General features: G+C 27.6%; 2 protein-coding genes across 4 annotated transcripts; one reads left to right on the top strand and one right to left on the bottom strand.

The window, feature by feature from the left end:
- The first annotated feature begins 903 nt into the window (after positions 1-903).
- Positions 904-23,781, top strand: LOC100211093 (sodium-dependent neutral amino acid transporter B(0)AT3). Of its 3 annotated transcripts, none has more exons than XM_065812467.1 (10): positions 904-1,086; positions 3,494-3,700; positions 3,866-4,133; positions 4,276-4,534; positions 5,715-5,825; positions 7,991-8,230; positions 13,278-13,476; positions 16,815-16,974; positions 22,022-22,193; positions 22,673-23,781. In XM_065812467.1, the coding sequence occupies exons 1-10, from the start codon at positions 1,044-1,046 to the stop codon at positions 22,964-22,966; spliced, it is 1,953 nt and encodes a 650-aa protein (XP_065668539.1). In that variant the 5' UTR covers positions 904-1,043; the 3' UTR covers positions 22,967-23,781. The 3 variants fall into 3 exon arrangements, with proteins under 3 accessions (XP_065668539.1, XP_065668540.1, XP_065668541.1); XM_065812468.1 differs by having other exon boundaries at positions 915-1,090; XM_065812469.1 differs by lacking the exon at positions 904-1,086 and adding an exon at positions 1,833-1,851.
- LOC136088558 (uncharacterized) lies at positions 18,543-20,968 on the bottom strand. Its single transcript, XM_065812466.1, has 4 exons — positions 20,659-20,968; positions 20,083-20,426; positions 19,818-20,010; positions 18,543-19,738 (listed from the first exon to the last, which is right to left on the bottom strand). The coding sequence occupies exons 1-4, from the start codon at positions 20,905-20,907 to the stop codon at positions 18,560-18,562; spliced, it is 1,965 nt and encodes a 654-aa protein (XP_065668538.1). The 5' UTR covers positions 20,908-20,968; the 3' UTR covers positions 18,543-18,559.
- Positions 23,782-24,939: the final 1,158 nt, after the last annotated feature.

The raw sequence follows: 24,939 nt of genomic DNA, 5'->3' as shown, positions 1-24,939 counted from the left end.
GAATAGAACTTCTTTATTTCAAAATGAAAAAAAAAAAAGAAAACATAAAAAAATTAAAATAACGGAAAGTATATGACGGTCTCGACAAATAGTTTTACTGCTCTAGTACAGACAGTTTCTTAAATGGTTTGGTATTGCGCTTATATTGGAAAGTATAAAATATAATAAAATATTTAGCTGAATTAGTTATGGATTAATAAGATTTGTATATTTGCATTAATAACATTTTAATCTTTACGTAGCGTTACTTTTTCTTTTATATTAAAAATAACTTAGGCGAGGCTAATAAAAAAAAATTGATTTGTTTTTTTTGGACTTAAGCCAACATAAGTTGGATCGAGTCCAAAAAAAAATACTAACTTGTCTGATTGAAGCTTAAACATGTTGAATGGTCATTTTAAATAAACGCTCATAAGCAATGTTGTTACGTGTATTTTTAATCAAAAATAAATAATTTAATGAGGCACTTGAATCGGGCATTTCAATATTTTTCATAATGTTTTGATTGCTTTTTTGTTGCCGGAATTTTAAGCTTTTGAACACTAAAATATTTTATTAGATCGTTAACGTTATTTCTTATAGATACTTTAAGTGGATTATGTTGTATCAATATCAGTTATATTAAAAGCAATCTTAAAAAAAATCTATTTAATTTTATAAGAAATCTATTTAATTTTATAAGAATTAATGATATTTTAATAGAAACTTGTCAGTTACACTTTCCTCGCAATTATTTTAGTATTATGCTGTAATCATTTAATTTTATTTATTTGTTGTTGTTGTAATTGTTGTTTTTGTCGTTACTTTTGTGTTGATGATGTTAAAAATTTTTATACGCGATTTCTCTCCAGATGTTAAAATATATATTTTTTTTAATTACAAAAATATATGTTTTGATTAAATTATTTTTTCTGGAATATAAAAGTGAAAAGTGAATATGTTTGTAATATGATCAAATTGTTCAGAACTTTTACTTGGATATAAATATAATATTACTCTCAGAAATATAAAGAGGTTGAAAATTGCCTTATGTTTGTTTTGTAATGGCTGAAGAAAATATTAAAGTGCTGTCACTAAACAATGGATGTAGGTAGAATTTCTTTGTTGTTTGTAATAATTTATGTTTTAACTCTCACAAACACACATACATACACACTCACTTTAATTTGTGCACTTAATTTGTATTTGTACAAGTTTATGTTTTAACACGTGTTAAAACATAAACTTGTACAAATACAAACTAAGTACACAAACTAAATGTTTACACATGCACGTGCACCTGTACTAACCCACACACATGCACACATGCTTTAGTTAGTGCACCTAGGTATGCACTGTCCTAATATATTTTGCGCACTTTAAGTCAAAATGCTGACTATAATCCAGTCAGTTTTTTTTAGAAAAAGAAGAAAAAAGTAGAAGAATAGATTATTTGTATATATTTTTACTGTAATAAATGTTCTTCATATAGAGATTGTACTTAGCCAAATTAAAGCCGTTAGTCAATGTATGTACTAGAGCCTAGTGAATGAAGATGTTAATTCCATCCAAATAACATTTTAACAATCTACCCTGAATACATCTGTATCTGTGCATCCCTGTATGTTTATAGAAATATCTTTGCTCGCTTAGTCTTACTGGTATTGCCAATTGTGAGATTTTTGTACATGAATTGACTGGCGGTTTGAGTTTGAGCAGGTACTATCTAGATATAAACTTTTATTACAGTACAAAAAATTTTGATTTTTTCATTATTTTCTTTTTTATATTTTTTTTTTTATGAAAAAAGCTGTCTGGTTTTAAGTTGGCATTGCAAAATAAATATAGAACAGTGCAACCTAAACTGCTAAAGTAAGTGTTTGTGTGTGTGTGTATATATATTATATGTACACTCATATTCATACACACACGCATGCATGCACGCATGCATGCACACATGCATGCGCGCACAAGTACACAATGAAAAGATGTAACTTTGTAAAGAGGAAAATGTATATATGGCAATAAAATAAAAACTAAAAGTTCTTTGATATTATTTTGAATTTAAATAATAAAAGTTGATTATTTTAGGATCAAGTTTAAACTTTAAAAAACAGTTTTATTGATGAATATTTTGTCTTTAATTTAAGAACTTAAAAACTTCTAACTATAGAAAAAATATATTATGACATAAATCTCTCTTCAATGATAAACTACACTTATCTAGATACTCTATTTATTGATTGATGAACAAACTTTTATACATTTTCAACTTTTGTTCATTATAAAGAGCTTGTAGATTGCAAAATCTACAATCTATTAAAGTAGATAGCAACATCAGAGTGAGCCCTGTCAGTTCTTTATATAAGATATCTAATCAGGCACTAATTACAACCCTTCTACAATATGGTTACAAAAATAACCACATAATAAAAGGTTTGATAATTGATTCCCACATTTTATTGTCATGTTTACCTAGCTCCAGTAGTTAAAAAAAATTCTTTTTATGGAGGAGATTAAGTACAAAAATCCACACTTGGCTCACTTGACACTTGGCTTGATTGAATTAAAATATTGTTACCAACAATATTTTATTTAGATCCATAATTGAAGAATATTTATACATCTTGATGTCTTTAAAAAAGCTTAACACATATATATATATATATATATATATATATATATATATATATATATATATATATATATATATATATATAAATTAGTAAAAATACTTATCTGATTTTTAGTTGTCTTCTAGTTTTTAGTTGTCTTAGAAGACAACTAAAAAATAGACAAGTATTTTTACTAATTTATTATTGCTCTGTTCTTTAAGAACATTTAGCACTCTATTTGTAAAATACACTAACATAATTCATATTTATATATATATATGTATATGTATATATATATATATTACGGTGATTCTAAAAACAACTTTATTTGAAATTGTCTGCTGCCACCCCCTAAATGTGTTCTATGTAATAAATTAATACTAAATTTAAAAAACTTTTAAATAAAAAAAATTTTAGGGGTCGCTCAAGACCCTTAAACATCAGACAGGTCCCTGATATTTTGAAAAAAAAAGTTCTTTAAAAGCATATCATGTTGGGTCTTAAAGGAAGTGAAAATTTTGTAAAAATTCTAAAAATAAAAACATTTTATTAAAAAAAATAAAAATAAAAACATTGTTTATATTGTTAAAAACATTCAGAATGTTTTAAAAACATTCAGAATGTTTTTAAAAACATACATATATATATATATACACACACATGTATATACATTCATGCAAATACATACATATATATATATACACACACATGTATATACATTCATGCAAACATATATACACACACACATATATACATATGTACATGTTTATTTATATATATATATATATATATATATATATATATATATATAAATTAAATTTTTCTTTAAATATATTTTTATTAGTTTGTTTTTAGACAAGTTTGTTTAGAGTAGTTTCAATTTTCATTTTATTTAAAAGGTGGAGATGGTAAAGTCATATTTGGTGAAGAATATGAAAAGGTTCCACTAAAAGATGAAATAGTTGAAGTAGATGTTAAGATTGCACCACATGAGAAACGTGAAGCATGGGGACATAAAGCTGAGTTTATTTTAGCTTCCATTGGACTTGCAGTAGGGTTAGGAAATGTATGGAGATTTCCTTATCTTTGTCAAAAAAATGGCGGAGGTTTGTTTTTTTAAAAGTTTGTTTACTAGGTTGAATAGATTATTTCTTGGTAATATTTGATTAACAGTGTAAACTTTAAATTTATTTTATTCATTTATAGGTAGTTATCCTGTATTTGATTTGAGTTTTTTTGTTTGTTTGTTTTATATTTTTTCTATTTTTAAGGTGCATTTCTTATTCCATACTTTATTATGATGGTAATTGAAGGAATTCCTTTATTTTATCTTGAGTTTGCTGTTGGTCAACGTTTTAGGAGAAGTGCTGTTGGTTGTTGGAAGAAAATACACCCAGCTCTAATGGGAATAGGCATATCTTGTATTGTAGTCTCTTGTCTTTTATGCATTTATTATGTTGCTATTCTTGCTTGGTGTTTTTATTACTTATTTGCGTCATTAACATCAAAACTTCCATGGCAGTTAGAGAATTGCCCACAGTAAATTTTAACTTGTTTTTTGTTCTATTTAAAGAAAAGAAACATTAAAAAATCTAATTTTATTTTTGCCTAACTTTTTGTTCCTACATTTTTTGCAGAACAAAAAAATAATAATTTTGTTTTACAAATTATGCTATTTTAGATACTTGGAGTACAGTAACATATCAGCATTGTGTGCAGTTAACAAGACATTAAATGATATGTGTTTATTAAAAGAAAGATTTCCTGATTGTTGTGTGCATGATCCACAGTTGTATTATTTTTATAGAAAAGCACTTAATATTTCTCCTTCTATAACAGATCTTGGTGATGGAATTCAATGGAAGTTATTTGGGTGTTTAGTGCTGTCATGGATTATTGCATATGCTTGCATTGTGAAAGGTGTAAAATCTAGTGGAAAGGTTAGTTGTAAATTTATTTTTATCTATAGCTTGATAAAGTCTAGTGAAAAAGCTAGTTATAAATTTATTATCTATAGTTTGAAAAAATCTAGTTAAAAGGGTAATACTTTTTTAAACTATTGGGTTTTATAAATGTTATTATTTTAAATTTTATTATTATTATGTTTACTGTCCATGGTTCCTTAATTGTGTGGTTTAAACAGGTTTCCATAATGTCATTTTTTAATATAAATATGGCAATGTGTAAAAGATACTAAGTCTTTTTTTCAGCATTTAGTATTTTGATTGTAAACAAAAATATCAGTGGATCTCAAGTGTTGGTAGCTATTATCTTTCGTTTAGCACTTCTTCACCCAATCATCTTTTTTTTCTTTATTGTTCTCTTTCTTCCCAAGATTGCCCTCTTTTCAATGCTGTTTAAATTGGCTAAGCTCTTTCTTTTTATCCATCAATTTTACTGTTTTTTGAAACCATAATGATCATCACACTAAATAGCTTGGCACTACTCCTACTGAACCTGCTGGCTACAAAACTCAAAATTTTTCTCTTTTAAATTTCTTACTCAGATACCTAATCTTGTGTTTGTTAACTCATTTTCCAGATAACCCTAATTGCTTACATTTAATACTTAATTTTGTGTCTCATCTAGGATTCTTGCTCATGCTCATGTTTCTTATTGTTTTCTATTAGGTGGTTCAGGTCATTCTCCATTAGATCTCCATTAGGTGGTTCAGATCATTCTCCATTAGATCTCCATTAGGTGGTTCAGGATCATTCTCCATAAGATCTTCATTAGGTGGTTCAGGATCATGCAATCATCTCACTAATACTTTTATCTTGTACTTCTTCTACATAAGATTTACCCACCATTGTACTTTTTACTTTTTACTAAGTTATAACTTTTTTATTGCTTACTCAACAGTCAATCTTGAGTGTGATCTCTTTTCTGTAATAGCTTGGGTCTTGCAGTGGCAGGTAAATTAAAGTTGATAGCTTAGGTCTTGCAGTGGCAGGTAAATTACAGTTGACAGCTTAGATTTTGCAATGGCTGGTGAATTTTAACCCAAACAAATCTTGTTTGCTTAATGCTAATAACTTTGACAATTTTTTTTTATATATGTTATGTTTATGTACTGCATCTTGAGTTTTTTTGAAAATTTCTATTATGCTTTTTTTACAGGCGGTTTACTTTACTGCAACGTTTCCTTATGTTGTTCTCATAATTTTGTTTTTTGTTGGTGTGACACTGGAAGGTGCTAGCATTGGAATAAAAGCACTTTTTACTCCTGATGTAAGTAGAAAACTTTTTAAAAATTCAAAATATTTTTAGATTTATTTTTCAATCAAAAGAAAGATGATAAGTATGATCCTCCATATTTCAATTTATTACTACTCAATAAAAGTTATCAAGTATTATTGCTGGAAGAAATTTCAACAGCCCTTGCTGTTCTGGATTGAGATTAGCAAATTTAGTATATTGTATCCTTATTTTTAATTTTTGAGATTAGCTGTCAATGCTGAAATATATATCAAAGAAAGTATTAGGAATAGTGATCAACTGAAACAGAAAAAAAAGCCTAAACTAAAATTGCTAGTAATCTCCTTTGGTGCAAAAACTGATATTTCGGCAAATATTTTACCAAAACGGACATCAACATTTCGGCTAAAATTTATTTCATTAGAAAAATTTATTTAAAAATGAAATCTTACATTTATTGCTTTTTTATAAATGTATTATGTAAAAATTGATTACATGTGTATCACAAATTGAGATTTAATACACAAGTTGGTGATATAAGTTAAAAGCGAAAGTTAACAACTGGCAGATTTTCTCTGCAAAGCAAGGTTTCTCTGCAAAGCAAGATTTTTTCAAGGTATTTTGTGAAAGTTCTTAAAATATTTTGTGAAAATTCTCAAAAATAAATGTTTTTCTCGATTAGATAAAGATTTAAAATCTTACAAATTTTTCTGTTTTCTGTATGTTTTCCGAACGAAACTTTTGTTTTTACCGAATTTATAAAAAGTACTGAAACAAAACAAACGAGGTTTCATATAGAACCTCATTAGTTTTTGACACTTATGTAAATTAGGGTTAAGCTTTGCATTGAAAAGATTCAACCTCTTGAATGTTCCGTAACTCTGTCTGATTGGGCTCTCCTCAAAGTAAAAGTATACAAAATTGGTTGGGTACCAAACCAACCAATTTGTTTGTATTTTCCACTGTTGCAGTGGAAAATACAGACAAATTTGCAAATTTAGTTTAGGTCTAATGCAGGGTATTTGTAAAAAAGTGTGCAAAGCAGGTCATAACGATGTCATTTCAATCTTGTTATAGTTGTTTAAATTTTGTAAAAAGAAAGTAAAAGTTGAAAAGAAATATAAAGAAAGCTTCTTTGATTGTTAAAAATAATAATAATGATTAGACAACAAATTTCAAATGTCTTACTTGAGTCATTTTCTACAGTTATTGGTGTCCAACACCATTTAAATTTTCTGTTTTTAAATTTTCAACTTTCTCTCAAAAGATTTTTTAGATTGATCAGCATCAAACATGAAGTAATTTAGTTTTAAAGAGAAAAGTGTTCTCTCTTCAAAATCTAAATTAATGTTTATAATAATAATCCATTTAAATATTATTGTAGTCAAATAGAACATTTTTTCATCAATTAGTTGCATTGTTTTGTTTTTATTTAAAATATAGCAACTTCTTTATATTTCAAAAAAAGATTGCTGCCACATTTATTATTAATAATGAACAATGTTTTTCACTCAAAATAAGAGTGGTCAATATTTATTTAAGATGATTAATCATGTGAAATTAGTATGACAAATGTTTAAGATGATTAACTCATGTGAAATTAGTATGTCAAATGTTTAAGATGATTAACTCATGTGAAATTAGTATGACAAATGTTTAAGATGATTAACTCATGTGAAATTAGTATGACAAATGTTTAAGATGATTAACTCATGTGAAATTAGTATGACAAATGTTTAAGATGATTAACTCATGTGAAATTGACAAATGTTTAAGAGAAGTATAATGGTAAAAGGTATATACATTAAAAGTTAGTTTTTTTTAAAAGTTAAAATAGTTAAAATCCTGCTTGTTATAAATATGAATTGTCACATCAAGATATACAAAAACTTATTCTATTTAGATAATACAAAAACTTGTTATTAACCGGAGTAAAAACAATTTTCAATAAAAAATTATTAAGTCGCAGCATAAAACATTCTTAAAACTTATTGTTTGCATTTTAAGAATGTTTTATGTTTAAAAAAACTATGAAATGAAACTATGAAAAATGAAAATGAAAAAAATGGAAATGAAAAAAAAACTATGAAATGAAACTATGAAATGAAGCTAATGAAATTAGCAGATATTAGAATTTAGCTTTTTTGTAAAAAAAATCTAAATTTGATTATCTCTAAAAAAAATCTAAATTTCTCTAGTTCTCAAAACTTAAAGATCCAACAATATGGATGGATGCAGCAACTCAAATGTTTTACACGCTGAGTGTTGGATTTGGTGCACATATCTCTTTTGCTAGCTACATGCCGATAAAAAATAATTGTGTTCGAGATGCTTTAACAATTGTGATTTTGGATTGTGGTACTTCAGTGTTTGCTGGAATAGTTGTATTTTCAATCTTGGGACATAGAGAATTTACATTAGGTGCACCTGCAAATAAAGTAAGTTTTTTTTATTACTAAATATTGTGACCTTGCAAACAGCTGACATTGAGACAACTTTATAACAATTTAATTAGCAACAACTTACTTAAAGAAGTTTTTTGATTTTATATAATATAAATTTTATATAATCATACTAGGCTAAGTATGCGAAGATCTGCTATAGCCAATATACATTAGTAAATTTTTTATAATCTTCATCTTTTCTCTTACAGTAACTCTAATAGACTCTAATAGTGGTTGCTTGTCATCTTGTTAGAAGTGAAGATGTTTAAAAAAAAAATGAAATAGAAATATAAAAAAAAGTGATTGCTGCCTTAACCCAACCCAATAGTTTTCAAAATTGTTCTCCAGAACCCTCTTCAATTTTCTCTAAACTATTTAATAAGTGCTTGACTTAGTCTTGTTTTCCTGTCTGCTGGAAAAAGGCATCTGTTGTTCCAACTTTCAAAAACTCTGGTGAACATTTTAACCTCTCCAATCATCGTCCAATCAGTCTTTTTTCTGTTATTAGCAAGGTCTTTGAAACTTTGATAAAAAAATTTCTCACATCCCATCTTGAGTCAAATAACTTATGGTTATATATATATGGTTTTTGATCCTCTTGCTCTACGGCTGACTTGCTAACTTCTGTGACTGAAAGATTTTATTATGCATTAGACGGAGGTGGAAAGGCTAGGGCTATCGCTCTTAACATATCTAAGGCTTTCAACAAAGTTTGGCATGGTGGTCTTCTTCATAAGCTTGTTTCATATAGTGTATCTGGGAAAGTTTTTGAGATTATCAAATCGTTTCATTCTAACTGCTTTGTTAAAGTCATCCTCGAAGGCCAACACTCTTCTTTATTTCCAGTAACTTCTGGGGTACCTCAAGGTTCTATCTTTGGTCCTGTTTTATTTCTTATCTACACTATTGATCTTCCCTACAACCTTACATCTAAAGTAGCTCTTTTTGCTGATGACTCAAATTTATACTCCTGTCTTGACAAAAAGTCTCTTCTTTTCAATTGCTTAGAACAGCCAGCTGATCTTGAATCTGATCTCACTTCTGTAACTGATTGAAAAGGCTCACAGTGGCTTGTAAATTTTAACTCCAACAAAACTCAATTATTTACTGCAAACAACTATCGCAGTACTGTCAATATTCCTATATTGATGAATTGCAACCCTCTCACTAAGTCCTCTTTTTACACCTTCTTGGTTTATGATTTACTATTGACCTTTCATGGAAACCGTATATACAATCTATTGCTAAATTAGCATCTGCTAAGGTTTCTTCTTTTTATCGTGCTTGGCATTTTCTCTCCTGATTCCATTCTCTACCTCTACAATTTCCTTATTTGTGCCTGTATAGAATACTGTTGTTATATTTGGGCTGGTTCTTCTAATGATACTCTTTTTCTTCTAGACTAGGTCCAAAAACGCATTCTAAATGTAGTTGGACCCAGTTTATTTGCTAAGCTTGAGCCTTTTTTGCATTATAGTAAAGTTGTATCTCTTTCTCTTTTCTACAAGTACTATCATGGCCACTGCTCAAAGGAGCTTTCATCTCTAGTTCCATCGACCAAAAACTCATACTCGCTTGACTCGTCATTTATCAGCGTCTCATTCTTTTACTGTATCTGTACCTGCATGCCCCCAAAACTTTTAGTTGTCTAGCTTTTTTCCCTGCACTTCAACCCTTTGGAACTCTCTCCCATCTTCATGTTTTCCTGACTCATACAACCTTCAACTTTTCAAGTCTACTGTCAACCGTTTACTTGCTCTATAACTCTGTTCTATTTTTTTCTAGTAACTCCCAACTTCATAGTGGTTGCTTGCAGCCTTGTTGGGAGTGAATCAGAATTAAAAAAAAAAAAAGTTAATGTAACTGCATTAACTCCCTTGCTTGTTCTATCTAGATAGTTAGTCAATGTTTTTTCTCTTTATTGTGCTCGCTATTTTCTCTCTCCTGATTCCATTCTCTCTACAAATCTCTTATTCGTCCCTTACAGAATTCTGTTGTCATATTTGGGATTGTTCTTCTAATGATGCTATTTCTCTTCTTGAAAAGGTCCAAAAGCGTATTGTAAACGTAGTTGGGCCTGCTCTATCTGCTAAGCTGAAGCCTCTTTCTCATTGTTGTAAAATTGCATTTCTTTGTCTTTTCTACAAGTACTACCATGGTTGTTGCTCAAAGGAGCTATCATCTCTAGTTCTATCAACTTAAATTCATTCTCACTTGACTCATCATTCAGCAAAGCCCCATTCTTTTTCTGTAATTGTGCATGCTCTGCATGATCTAAAAACTTTTATTAGTCTAGTTTTTTTCTCCACACTTTAACCCTTGGGAATTCTCTCCCATCTTCATGTTTTCCTGACTCATACAACCTTCAACTTTTCAAGTCTACTGTCAACCGTTTACTTGCTCTATAACTCTATTCTTTTTTTCTAGTAACTCCTAACTTAATAGTGGTTGCTTGCAGCCTTGTTGGGAGTGAATCAGAAATTTTTTTTTCAAATGTATGTACTGAAGCCTTTACATCAACTTATTTTAGTACGATGTCATATTGCTTAGTTAAGTATTAGCAATAATAAAAAATGTTTCCTTTTTTTTGGACAAAATAAAAGAACTTCTTACTGATTTTCTGTCATTTTCTGTCATATTTAGGGTTCGAGATTTGTTTTTTGCTTTATTCTGCTCTTTGAAACTTTGTTTACTTACAACTTTTTACTCATATACTCTCTTCTAATGAAATATGCAGCAAAATTAGGTAAAGAAAATATTATTCATGTTACTATCCCATTTTCATTTTACCTTATTGTTTTCACTTAAAAACAAAGTTACTTAACCAATATATTTTTTGCTTTGAAAAAAATGCCATAAATTTATAAAGAAACATTAAGATTAAATGTATTTGAATTCAGAACATAGTAATCAGGAATGTAGCTCAAAAGGTTATGTAAATGGCTTGTTTGTGAGTTGCAATAAAAAATTTAAGTTTATTTTAAACCATTAAATAAGACTTTTTAGTTTAATATAAACCACACGAATATAGTGTTTAAGTGTTATTCTTGTTGTTGATATTAAACATTTTATTAAAAAATTTTTAAATTGTGATTTTATTGCAATTTTTTTGAAAATGTATTTATTACATAAAATATTAAAAATGTATTTTTGAGACATAATGAAGAATAGGTATTGCCTTATCAATTGGTATACAAGAAGATTCTACATGAAATAATATTTCATCAAAAAAAATAAGCAACTTTATTTATACTGATGACCTTGAGCAGGAGCAATTAGCTCATTACTGATAATGTTTTTATTAGATGAAGCTGCATTTGAAAAAGTAGGAGTTTCAAAACATTCAGAATTTAATTATGCATCTGAATCAGAAGCTGATTTAGAATCATTATCTACTCCAATACATCATTCAAGATGAACATTCTCTTTATTTAGTGGAAAAGTTCATGTACCACGGAAACCATTAACTATTTCTGATTTTGTAATAATTCTATCATTCATCAGTTTTAAAATTTTTATAAACTCAATCTCATCAACTTCCTTGCAACCATTTTTTCTTTTCCAATTATTAATTTCCTTTTTCCATCCTAATTTGCCTGGTCCAAAAATTGATGTAATTTGCACTCACATTCTTGTGATTTGGAGGAAAAGACACTATGTGAATTCCCTGATCCTTGCACCATTTAAATGAATTATTTTTAAAATTTAAATGAAAATCAATGGATGATTGTCTAAGAATATGAAAACAGGATTTGCAACATCTTGTAATTGGTTTAAATATAATCTTTAAAGGAGCATTGGTTTTACCATCCAGATTAAGTTTGAGTGAAAAAAAAATTGCTATTGATAGTTCCAGAAGCATATGCAATCTTCTATGCGTTTGATTTTTTTTTTCAAAATATCCTGCCTTTTTAACATATAACCATTAGCTCCAAAGCAATAGCAGGCAGTAATATTTTCTTTAGACCTTGATGAATTAACTTTATAAACTGTTTTTGCACCTTTTCTTGAGAGAACTCTCTTCACACTTGGATTTAATTAAAAATTTGTCTCATCGATATTGTAAAAAGCATCTGGACGACAAGGACATGAAGTAAACCATTCCTTCTTAAAAAATTGGAGAAAGTTGTCAAAAAATCTTGTAATTCTGCTGACTGAAACCATTGCCGTCGCTTTACTAATAGATTCAGGGGTACAAAGAATTATTCTGGGATTTCTTGTAAGGAATGATCTTACCCAATGTTCCATTTTTGAACTGCGGAGTATCTGAAGAATTTCAAAGTTTCCGCACATCTGAAGCAGCCTTAATTAAATCATCCTTTGTTTTAGGATTGCTTAAATTAGATGGCATAGCAAGCCATTCAACTAATTGTTCTTCTTTAAATTCAGTTAACACATTTTTTGGACCAGTTTTCTACAGACTTCCTCTATTTTGTTGTTGTTTTCTAATGCTAACTAATTGTTTGTTCTGGTATGTCATACTTTTTGGAGGCAGGGTAAATTGATAATGTTTTTTTGGAAATATTTTGCAAGGCCTCCTGCATAGAAACAGCTTTATATTTTTTATATTTTTGAGATAAAACAGCAATTGCTGTTTTTTCTTCATCAAAAGTATTGCAATTAACCATAAATACAATATAAATCACATTAATTTCTTTATTTAATCAAAAAATAACTTCTTAAAAATTTTAAACTTTTCCATTAAGCGTAGAATAAAATGAAAAATTTGTATCACCTAAAATTTTGTTTTACAAAGGAAAGATTCAAACCTTAAAATTTAGTTATGTAGTTAGAGTTATGTAGACAATGTTTAATTTTTGTTTAAAATGGTTTGTACAAATTTTTACAGGTTTTGTGAGCTAGTCAGAACATTTCAAATACTCTATAGGTTTTTTTTCTTTCATAAAAAAGTGTATACCGCAAAAAACACATACCTTAAAAAACAAATCTTTTACCCTATTAATAAATTTATTTATGCTTACATTAGTAGTGTTTATTTTTTTGATTTATATTGCTTCTTTTTTTAATATTTTATCTATAGATTGGTGGAGGGCCAGGTTTGGCTTTTATCACGTTTTGTGATGCATTTCTGCAGATGCCTGCTTCTCCAGTATGGTCAGTTTTGTTCTTTTTTATGCTGATTTTATTGGGTATTGATTCTGAGTTTGGAACTCTAGAAGGTGCAATCGCTCCCTTTTATGATATGAAGTGGGTTAAGATGAGAAAAGAAGTTTTTACAGGTAAGTTCCAAATTTAATTAAAATTAATGTTTATAAAAAAAAACTTTTAACTATTAGTGTAGCCAAATAGAAACTGTGTCATTTTCATACATACATGTAAAGATGTACATCATACATAGAAAGATATGGCACCACGGTATGAAAAATAACAGATGGTTAACTGTCAATAACAAGTTGGAATTAACAAAGTTGCTATTTTGATCTCCTAAAGCTAATCTTATAAATCTAAAATCAAAGTTTTAGAAATTAAAATGTTATAATTACTATTTCCAAGTAAAATATTACGTTTTAAGTTTTATGTCTATAATAATAAAACAAAAAAAAAATTAAAGTCATTCAAAATATCCTAAGGCGTCTGAAATCTTTAGTTTTGAAAATGATTTAAGTTATTTTCTTAAAATTTTATCTAGGGATTAATTTTATACAGTTATACTTAGTGATGAATGCTTATTGCATATATAAGCACTACAAAAATTTATAAATGGTTTAAATTGAGGACGAAATTTTTTTAGCTGAGCCATTTTGAAGAATTCATAATTACTAAATTGAAATAAAGCAGTACATTTAAAAAAATTTGTCTATCATATATAAAATCTAAAAAAGGCATCATTTCAATTCCATACCTTTTTGGTTAGCTGAGTGTTTTTTTTTAATTCATTAGTGGTTTTTCAGGTTATGGTATATGTAAAAAATATAATATCAAAATGTTAACATTTTAGAAGACTTAGTCTAGATTGGTCTATGATAAATATATATGACTTTTGAACATGTATTTGCTACTGGTTTTATTTTTGAGAAATCAAACATTTTAAGTGGCTGTATTTCAAACGTTTTTATACAAATAAAATTAACATAACAATTATTGTTGACACATTTGTTGACATACTGTTGAAAATAAAAATAAATTCGAAAAAAACAGGCAAAAATTATAAATGAGTTGTAAAAACAAAATAATTGTTGTCCTGCAGCCATAGTCACTTCTCTCCATTAAGCCTTGCAATAAGCTATCGGCTGGTTAAAAGTAAAACGGCAATTTTTAATGCCAGCGATAAAATAAACTGAAAAACCACTCGCCTCCCTTCAGTTAATGGCAAGAATAAATTTGGTTATTGGAAAGGTGTTAAACCCTGTGTCTAACTCTGCTATACCGTACAGCAAAAACTGCTATCTAAGGAATTTTCTATAATATAAAGAAAAAAAAAAATGGTATCCAAGCAAAACAAGCATAAACAAGTAAATTTACTTTTATAATAAATAAGCTATAATATATACTAAATACATGTTAAATACATGCGTTTCTGTATAACACTTAAGTGTTTAATTATGTATAAAAGTAAATATGAATGCACTTTGATGCACAAATAGATATGAAGATCAAAACTATGATCTTAAAATGATAAATTCTTAGTTAAATTAAGTGCTACTTTAAAGAAACACTTTTGATATTTCAAATTTGTTTTTGCTTTTCCAATCCATATTTTTGAATCACACACTGTAGGATTGTATCATATAACTGTATAATATGTACATTGTATTACAGGAACAACATTTTATTGTAGCAACAAAACATGGATTGGGTGGGCAATAAAGCTTTTTATATGCTCTAAGACAAAACCCTGTAGAGGTTACATGAAACTTTCTCTGCTGAACCCATGCCATGTTTTTTGTGTGTAATAATAATATTAAATATTATTTAAAAGTTATTTTTAGATGTTTTTGAAATATTGGTTTCTAGAAAATATTAAAATATAATTAAAACTTGAATAAGTTTTAATTATATTTTAATATTTTCTAAAAACCAATGTTTCCTACTAAAGGTTCATTTTAGCCTAAGAAAAGGTTATTTTAAAAATAAAATAATTTTGAGCCTAAACAGCAAGATTAAAATACTATTTATTTCCCTCCATTTTAAAACCAACCGTTTAGAGTTTTTTTCGTAACAGAAACTCTAATTTTCTATTAGTTTTTTTTTTTTGTTGTTGTTGTTGTTTTTTTTTGTTATTCACCTCCTCAAGGCCAAGAAGGCCACTACAGATGAGGAGGCTACTTAATAGTGTATATAACCCTCTCTCAACTCTATAACTCCGAAACACGAACCTCGACGAACAAGGCCGCTGCGCGGTGAAACAAGTTGAGCGCAGTACTACCAGGGACATGGTGGGGATCGAAGTTTAACGAAGAGAAGTGAATATGGCTGCAAGCAATGAATGGCACCTCACGCAAAAATAAGAAGATATTTCCAAGATGCTAAACAAGCTTCTAAGTACTGTCTACATAGTGATTAATTGTTTTCAAATGGCTAGTCATGTTAAGAGGAAGCTTGGCAATAGTGTAAAGAGGTCAGTTCCAACTCCTCAAGTGATCAAGGCTGTCAAGGGTAAAATTTCTATGAATCTAGTAAAGTCCATGAGGAAAATAGCTAAAGAGCTCTCAATAAGTTAGCACACCATCAGAAACATGATCAGAAAGAATCTTAAGGCAAAGTCAGGAGCCAGGATTAAGAACCTGTTGAAGTAAAAAGATCAAAGGAACTTTTTAGCCTCCTGAAGAAGAGACCAACAACCATCTTCTTTTCAAATGAGAATTTGTTTACTGTTGATTCTGTATCAAGCAGCAGAACCAATTGTTTTGTCATCAACAAGCCCAAGCAGTCTCAGAGCATGTAAAGTATACATTCAAGATCAAACATCTGGCTTCAGTTATGATGTTTGGCTTACTTTTTTCTGATTGTCTCAAAATGCTTCTGGTTTTCATCAAATCTAATCAGAAATTAAAAAATAGTTTTTTAATTAGTGCCCAGTCTGGTTGTCCTGACCAGAAGGTAGTTGGTTGTTTGCAAATTGCAATTCACATGGTTGGAATATGTTAATAACATAATAGTTATAAAATATGTTAATAACATAATAGTTATAAAATAAAAAATAAGTTTTTAAAAAATTTAATAGACTCACTTGTCTCAATTATACTTAAAATTTTCAAAGTTTAAAATTTAGAAATACTCAAAGAGTTGGCAAATTTTTGGTTGTACTCATTCTTAAGTCAAAAGTTTTGTTTTTCAAATACCTTCAACCTTGCTTTGTTTTCTAATTTTGTATTGTAAAGCAAAAAATTACTTTTTTAGGGAATTTTTTAACCTTATTTTTGAATTTTTTTTTCCTTATTTAAATAATGAAAATAGTTAGAAAAAGATTTTATAGCTTTGTTTAATTATTTTTAAAAATGTTTTAGAAGCATTTAATTGTGATTTAATAATTTGTTATGCACATATTAATTTTTGTTTGCATTCAAACTTTAATTATTCATTTGAGAAATTATTCATTTAAGAAATATATTATTAGGTATTGTGGCTTTTTGTATGTTGTTGTGTGGAATTTCACTGGTATCTTCAAGTGGCTTTTATGCCTTCCAGATATTTGATGATTATGCTGTTTCACTTGGCCTCTTGTTTATAGCGTTCTTTCAAACAATATCAATATCATGGGTATATGGCAATGACAAGTAAAAATTTTTGTTTTTAACTCTAATTTAATTTATTGAATTCTATGAGCATTTATTAACATAATGTTTTCTTAATTACATTTATAACCTGTTGATTTTTATTTTTTAAAAACCAAATGGCTAAAATTATTTTAAATCCTTACTAAATTTAGCTACAGGTTAAATTTAAGTAGCTAATTTTAGACGAATTGTTGCAAAATCTTATAAGTTTCTATCAAATCAGAGTTGCTCTCAAAAAATGGTTTATTGATTTTAAGTTATATTGCAAATATACACAAATTTTCGTCATACATTTAATAACTTTAAGGTTATTATTTGTAAAGCTATTAAATTCTAAATATTTATTAAATTTTATAAATTTGTTAAATTCTATAAGTTTGTTAAATTTCATAAGTTTATTAGATTTTATAGATTTATTAAATTTTACAAATTTGTTAAATTTGTCAAGTTCTCTAAAGTTTTCATAGTCAAACCTATAGTTAAAGTGTTCAAATGGATTAGTATATTTATTTGAGCTATTATTTATTTTGTATTACATATGTAATAAATAATGTTGTTGATATATAGTTTATTTAATACTTGAATTAAATAAATGGTGATAAAATTACTCTTGTTAAAATATACACAATGATGCTAAATTGCATTGTTGATGTATGCATAATGACAATGAATATATGGTTGATGGTGCTAAATATATGTTGTTAATGTATGCATGATGACATTAAATAAATGCTTGATGATACTAAATACATGCATGATGGTGTTCAACATATTTGATAATTTTTCTTGATATTTATAAACATAAGCATTTAAAAAAATCAATTTTTTTGAAAAAATATCTGCTGGCATCCCCAATTATGTTCTTATATGATAAAATAACACTAGATTTTTTTTTTTCAGGTCCATAAAATATAGAAAAAAAAGTTTTCCTGATGTTGTGTTTGGTCTCAATTGGTAGGAAATTATATAAAAATTTCCTATTGATTGAGATCCAACATTAGAATATAAATCACTTAATAAAAAAAATTTTAAAAAATTTTTTATTTTAAATTTTGTAAAAATGGCTCTTTCCTAATATTTTGTTAAAAATTTTCATATTTATGCAATAAAATTTAAAATGATAATTTTTTGTTAAATGATTCACAGTGGACCAGAGAGACCGCCAGGTTTTATGTCGTGTCAATTAAACAAAACTTTTTTTATTTAAGAGTATTTATTTTATAATAATAGAAAAAGTTGTTTTTAAAATCTAAACCAAGTGCTAAGGGTCCCAAATGGAGCAAAAGGGAAGATTGAGGGGCCCCAAACCCATTTAAGATTTTTTTTTTCAATTGTATTTTTTTTTTCTCCCTGCATTTAGTTTAGAAGTTTATATTTGCAAAATTATTTTAAAATTATTATATTTCATTAGTCAGATACAGTGCCCCCAGGATCTAATAAAAAATATAAAACTCTTTTACTTTTTTAGTTTATTTTTTATTTATCAATCTTTTTTCTTTAATTTATTTAGATAAATTGAATAAAATTTAAAACAATAAAACGAATAATATTTACAAATATTACTGATATATGGAACATAAACCAACTAAACATAACTAACTCTTCTTCCGTTAAAGTCAATCACAGAAGAGAGGAGTCTTTTGCCATATTCTTTGTTTGCAACTTTTCGCTTGAACCTGTTCCATGTTGGTTTGAATTTTGAATGAATTGATTCTCCGCATTGTTCAGCAAACTTAGACAAGCCACAATTGTGGTATTCAACAAAAGGTTGCACATGACATAAGAGTATATGTACTTTCCAACTAATTGAAAGTTTTTTCCCAAGTATGTCAGCAATTTCTTGAGCAGATAAAAAGGAGTTCTTAAATTTTAGAATGGCCTGCTGATACTCAAGCTCAAGTGTTCTACCGAAACAAGAATCTTTTACAACCTTAAAATCTTTTAAACACTGAACAATTGGCACAAGATCAGGATATTCATACAAAACAACTTTTTCCAACTCATCAACACACTTTAGTATCTGGTTTGAATTATTCCCATCCCAACCTCTACCTTGATATCCTCTCTGTAGTACACCATTATTTTTCAAAAAATTATCAAATCCTGGCCAAAGATCCATTAATAAACATCCCAGTGTAGTTACTATTCCTATCAGGATATGTAATTCAGGTGGAGGTACTAAATGTTGGATTAGTGTTTCTGGATCTTCATCGAGGTAGAGAATTCTTGGATATATCACATTCATAAAATGTTTCATATTGGATTTCCTTGAACTATTTTCTACCGTGTATCTTTGATACCAATAGTCAAGGCTTCCAAGTGTTCGCAGTTTACCACAAACTTCACTTGAGTCTCCTTCACACCAAAGACAAGCTTTTTTTCCTGCATGGCTTGAAATTCCAAAAACTGCATTAGCACATTTCAAATCAAAAGCTGCTGAAAACTTAACATCTTGTAAATTTAGTTTCTCTAAAATTATTCTTAAATTGAAGTTTGATTCTTGCACATCTTCAACTATGGAGAGGATTTGACAGCGTTGTACACCACTGTTTAAGTATAAATTTGAAGTAGTATTTTCATTAACATCAAAAACATTTACAATGACCTTCATGAAACCACCTCCTCCATCCATAGAAATACGAACAAAAGCTGATTGAGGATCAAGACTACGTTGATTTATTAAATCTAGAATAAAACTAGATGTGTTTTGAACAAAAACAAGGTCTTTTATAGAAGTACCATCAGTACTATCAAGGAAGTTGACCTGAAAAATAACAATAAGTAAAAAAAAAACTTTAAACGATATAATTAATTTTTAATACTAAAAAATATATTAGTGCTACCTTTTCTACTTGATAAAAATGAGATAAAGACTCTTCTAGGTCACTCATTTTTCCAAAAATGTTGTTTTCTACTGCTGACTTACTTCCCATTCCTTTTCGAAGAGTAGATATCAATACCCCTGTTTTATTCAGGGAAAGTTCTAACACTATTTGAAGTTCCTTAATCATCTGAAGAGATACTTGTTTTACTGACCTAGATATAAATGAAAAAAATAATAATATTTTCTCATTTGATAAATATGTATTCAACAGTCTATATATGTACCTTCTCTTTGCTTTGTTATCAGGACATCCAACTGTAATCGTCAATGGGTTTCCGCCAGAAGACAAAATAAATTGTTCCCCATTTGCAATTTTGTCAGTCTTCATTTTTGCTTTTATTATACCAGACGCAACTTGCTCTGCTTGCAAATTTCCTAGACTTAATGCTAATAAGATCAGGTTCTCTACTGCAGATAAAGAAGAGCAGTTGTGTAAATATCCTTGTGCAACAGTTGAAAAACATCTACTACATAATTTGGAAGACACATTTGAGTTTAATATATTAGGAACTTCTTTGGTATGAATTATTGAAGATGAAGCTGTTCTTGTCATCATCCTCCATTCAATCTTAAATCAAATTTAAAAGCTATTAATTAATGATATAAATATATATAAATATAAATATATGAATATATATATATATTTATATATATATATATACATATATATATATATATATATATATTTGTATATATATATATATACATATATATATATATATATATATATATATATATATATATATATATATATATATATCAATTTTAGAGATTTATTGTTTTGTTTAATATTTACATACTTTAGCAATCTTTTCTCCCCATAAACCTCGATGAGGTTTTCCAGCCTTTAGTAGGTAGAGATTTCTCTGACAACCAGAACATATAACATTAGGATAGCTGCACACATCCAGAGAATATCCTGAATAAACAAACAACTTCATCATTTCTTCTACAGTTGAATTTACACTACTTAAAGACTTTGATCTGGCTCCAAACATTTGCCAACAACAGCAGCATACAGCATCTCGTTGAAAAACAATATTTTCCATTTAAACAAGTTAAAAAAGAACTAGATACGCTATATTTTTTATAATCTGCAATATAAGATATTATACTAAAAATAATAAAATATAAATTTATAGGTATCTTTAAGATAATAAAAAATAAATTATATATATATATATATATATATATATATATATATATATATATATGTATATATATATATATATATATTTATGAAAAGTAATATAAAAGCACAATATCCACATATAAAACCCTTTTTAAGCTATCTTTTTTGCGATTATATAAAATTCTTTATATAATCGCGCACCCTGGATTTTATTTGCTATGCGAAAGAATTATACTTTTAATGTTGCCTAATTTGTTATTTTTAGTTAACGTTTGTTTATAAATAAAAATTATCATTTATTTTATATTTTTATAATTTAGTGTTATTTTCATCATTTAAAAAATATCAGCTTCTAAATTTCTTCTGTATAATAATTATTCAAATATTTTTCAGCAATTGATGATAATAAAAACCAGTTTTTTCAGACACCATAAATAGTTACTTCATTTCTGTTAAATTTTTAAAGGCGCAAAAAGGAATTTTTAAAAAGAAGTTGGTTTTTTATATTTTAATTCAAATATTTTTAACTTCTAATGTAAAAAAGACCACTTTTTAGTAACTTTCAGACCTATGTTTTTATATGATTTCTAATTAGTATAATATTTTCAATCATAATCAATTGAAAAAATGGGTAGGTGGAAACTATCTTAACACCCTGTTTTGGCCCATTTTTGGCCCTTAGCACTTTATTTTAATTTCAAAAACCCTTTTTTCTACATATAAACTAAAAATACTCTTGAATAAAAACGGTTTGATTCAATTGACACGACATAAAACCTGGCGGTCTCTCTGGTCCACTGTGATGCAGTCTAAGTTGTTCAATTGAAATTTCATCAAAGCAAGTAACTTTTTGCACACAAAATATTGAGAAAATTATTATCTTGTTAATGTTTTCTATATTATGCTTGTTTTTTTTGTTTTTTGATACTACATTATGCTCGTTTTTTTTGATACTACATTATGCTTGTTTTTTTTTTTGTTTTTTTTTAATACTACATTATGCTTGTTTATAAAAATTATTTTTGAAATAGATTTGCTGATGATATAGAATATATGACTGGAAAACGCCCTTATTTTTTTTGGATGATTTGCTGGAAATATATTTCACCATTGGCCATTTTTATAATTTTTGTTTCTAACTGCCATCAACTTGTCTCAAATAGCCTGAAATACTCTGCATATGTGGGATGTGCTCAACAAGAAGTTAGTATTTTGTGTTTTTGTTATAAAACCTAGGTAAAAATTTATTGACTATAAAACTTTTGCTATTGTCGGTTATATTCAAAATATCTCCCACATTTTATATTATCCATATTTTTTACATATTTTTGCTATTGTCAGATATTCAAATATCTTCCACATTTATAGTATTCATATTTCTCACTGTATATGATATAATGTATATTATATGTTATAAGGGTGTATTAGTCTTAGTTTTTTTAATATATTGCACTGCATAAGTTTTTGTATAAATTAACTGCTTAATTTTTAATATGGTATAAGTCTTAAGTATTTTGGATCACTTTCTTTCCTGGATTATATATCTTTAAGTCAAGGTATTAACCAACATTAGATAAATCATGAGATTTTCGTTGACTCATTTATAAAAAATATTTGTTTTGTATGTTTTCTTTTTTCTTAATTATTAAAGTATTTAAAACATTTAAAAAAATTATATTTAGCATGATATATCACCGCTTGGCAAAGGTGTTAATGGTTCCATTGCGCAATTTGAATATCCTCCTTGGGCGTTATTTATCATTTTTATTTTTATTTTATCATCCTTAGTACCGATATTTTTTTTCATTATTAAAGACATTATTGAACATCCATCCTTATGGTTAAAAAATATTCGAAAAAAATTAACGAACATTAAGGAATATCATCCTGACCCATATAGAGTTGATCCTAGCCGAAGACGGACTAATGAAGAAGTGGAGGCGACCATTATCAACGAATCGAAATTTGATGATTAATCGAAAATAGGTTTACATCTGAATGTTTTTAGTACGAACTGTTGAAATTTTAAAGCCTGCTTTTCAATAGCTGTAGAAACGTTGTACATCAGTTGTGCAATTTTTTTTTGTACAACAATTGTTGTAGTAATTGATTTGTTTCTATTTCTACTACAATTATTTTACAACAAAATTTGTTAAACAACAGACATTAAGTTGTGCGAGTTACGCAAGAGAATGTTTTTGTATTAAAACCTAATTAATGTGCAGCTGTTTTTTGTTGTACGACGTTTCTACAATAATTCAAACCAGTCTTAAGTTTAACTTATTTTCAAATATTTAGAGGGGGGGGGGGGGAAGTTGATATTTGCGCTTGAGGCGTGTGTTCATATTTTATTTATTATCGCCTGAGGCGTGTATTTATATTTTATTTATTCGAGCCTTAGGCGTGTGTTTATATTTTATTTATAGAGAATTATATAAATTATTTCAAAAATTCGCTGTCTGAAGGACAAAAATTTTGTCTAAATTATTTTAGTAGCAGATTTTTACGTGTTAAATTTTTTTTTAGTTAATCACGTGATAAGTTTTTTTTACATCTCAAATCTTGTTTGACTTAAAAAAATTATTATTTGTTTTTATAATTCCTTTCTACGTTAATGCAATTTATTATTTATTAAAAGGTTACTCTTGTATTTAATAACTTATTTAAATTTTTATGATGTTCCCGATTAGTTTATATATTTTATTATTACCGTTTGACATAATTTACGATTTTCCTTAAACGTGTTTTTGTTTGAATATTTTTGCGTTGAATAATGTGAATAATTTCGAAATTTTGTCATTATTGATTAAATTTCGATCATGCAAATCTTGAGATTTTAAAGGCTCCAAAAAAATAATAATTTCTATTTAATAAAATTTATTAAAATAACATTTTTATTTTATTTTCTTATTGAGGTTTATTTACTTTTTAATGTGTCTTTTTTGGTTTTCAAGTTTTTTCTGAAATGGGATGAAATAAGTCTCTAAAAAATTTTTAAATGCTTTTGCGTTGAGAACTTTTAACACAAATCACATTGACACATCTTTTTTCTCCTGTTCTTTATTACTATTTTAACAGTGGTGTAATGGCTAGAGTAATTCTTGGATGTCCCAGAACTAGGAGATCCGAGTTTCGATACCAGCTTCAGCCACATTTGCGACATAAGGTAAGGAAGATGGCATGGGCTTCTTAATTAAATGCCCATCCGGGGTGCTCTTTGATAAGGACTGTAAGGACTTCTCGGAGCATCTTAATAACCACAAAAATATATATGTATACTTGCATAAAATTTACAAGATAAATTGTTTAAACTATAACAAAAATTACAATTAAGAAATATACAAATTATAAAAATATTAAAAATTATTACAAGTTATGAAAATATTGAAAAGTTACAATTAAAGAAATCAACGCGTAGATTCGTTGAAAACTGTAAGGTCTTGACGAGAACCGCAATAATAGTTGTCTTACAAAATTTTTGCGGTTAATAAAAGGTATTAAAAACTTGAGTGGTTTACAAACAAATAAAAAAATTTTCCATATAATATTAAATATCCGTTTAAATATACATTAGGGATGTTGCAGACTTTCACTCCGGCTTCAAAAGTTAAAAATTTTATATATAATAATTATATAAATAATTTCGAATCAGAAGTTATTGCCAAAATCTAAATTTAGAACGCTGCACATACTTAAAAGTTGTAATTCAAAACAATTATGTATTAAAAAATTAAACTAAACCAATTACTAAGTTGTTCATAACTGATGCGTTTGAAACCATTGTGAAGTTATGTATGGAAAATTCGTGTACCTACGACCTCGATTTACTTGGGCCACCCACTTTATTTGAAAGCTATAAAGTTCTTGTTAATACTTCTCAGTGAGGTGATTAGTTATAACAATATTTACTTATTAATCCTATTTTGATTCTCAGAGAGCGTTGATACGG

The sequence above is a fragment of the Hydra vulgaris genome, chromosome 12 (genome assembly GCF_038396675.1).
Source record: "Hydra vulgaris chromosome 12, alternate assembly HydraT2T_AEP".
Lineage (NCBI taxonomy): Eukaryota > Metazoa > Cnidaria > Hydrozoa > Anthoathecata > Hydridae > Hydra > Hydra vulgaris.
Note: the sequence above shows the minus strand (reverse complement) of the source record. Positions and strands in the feature narration are given on the sequence as shown.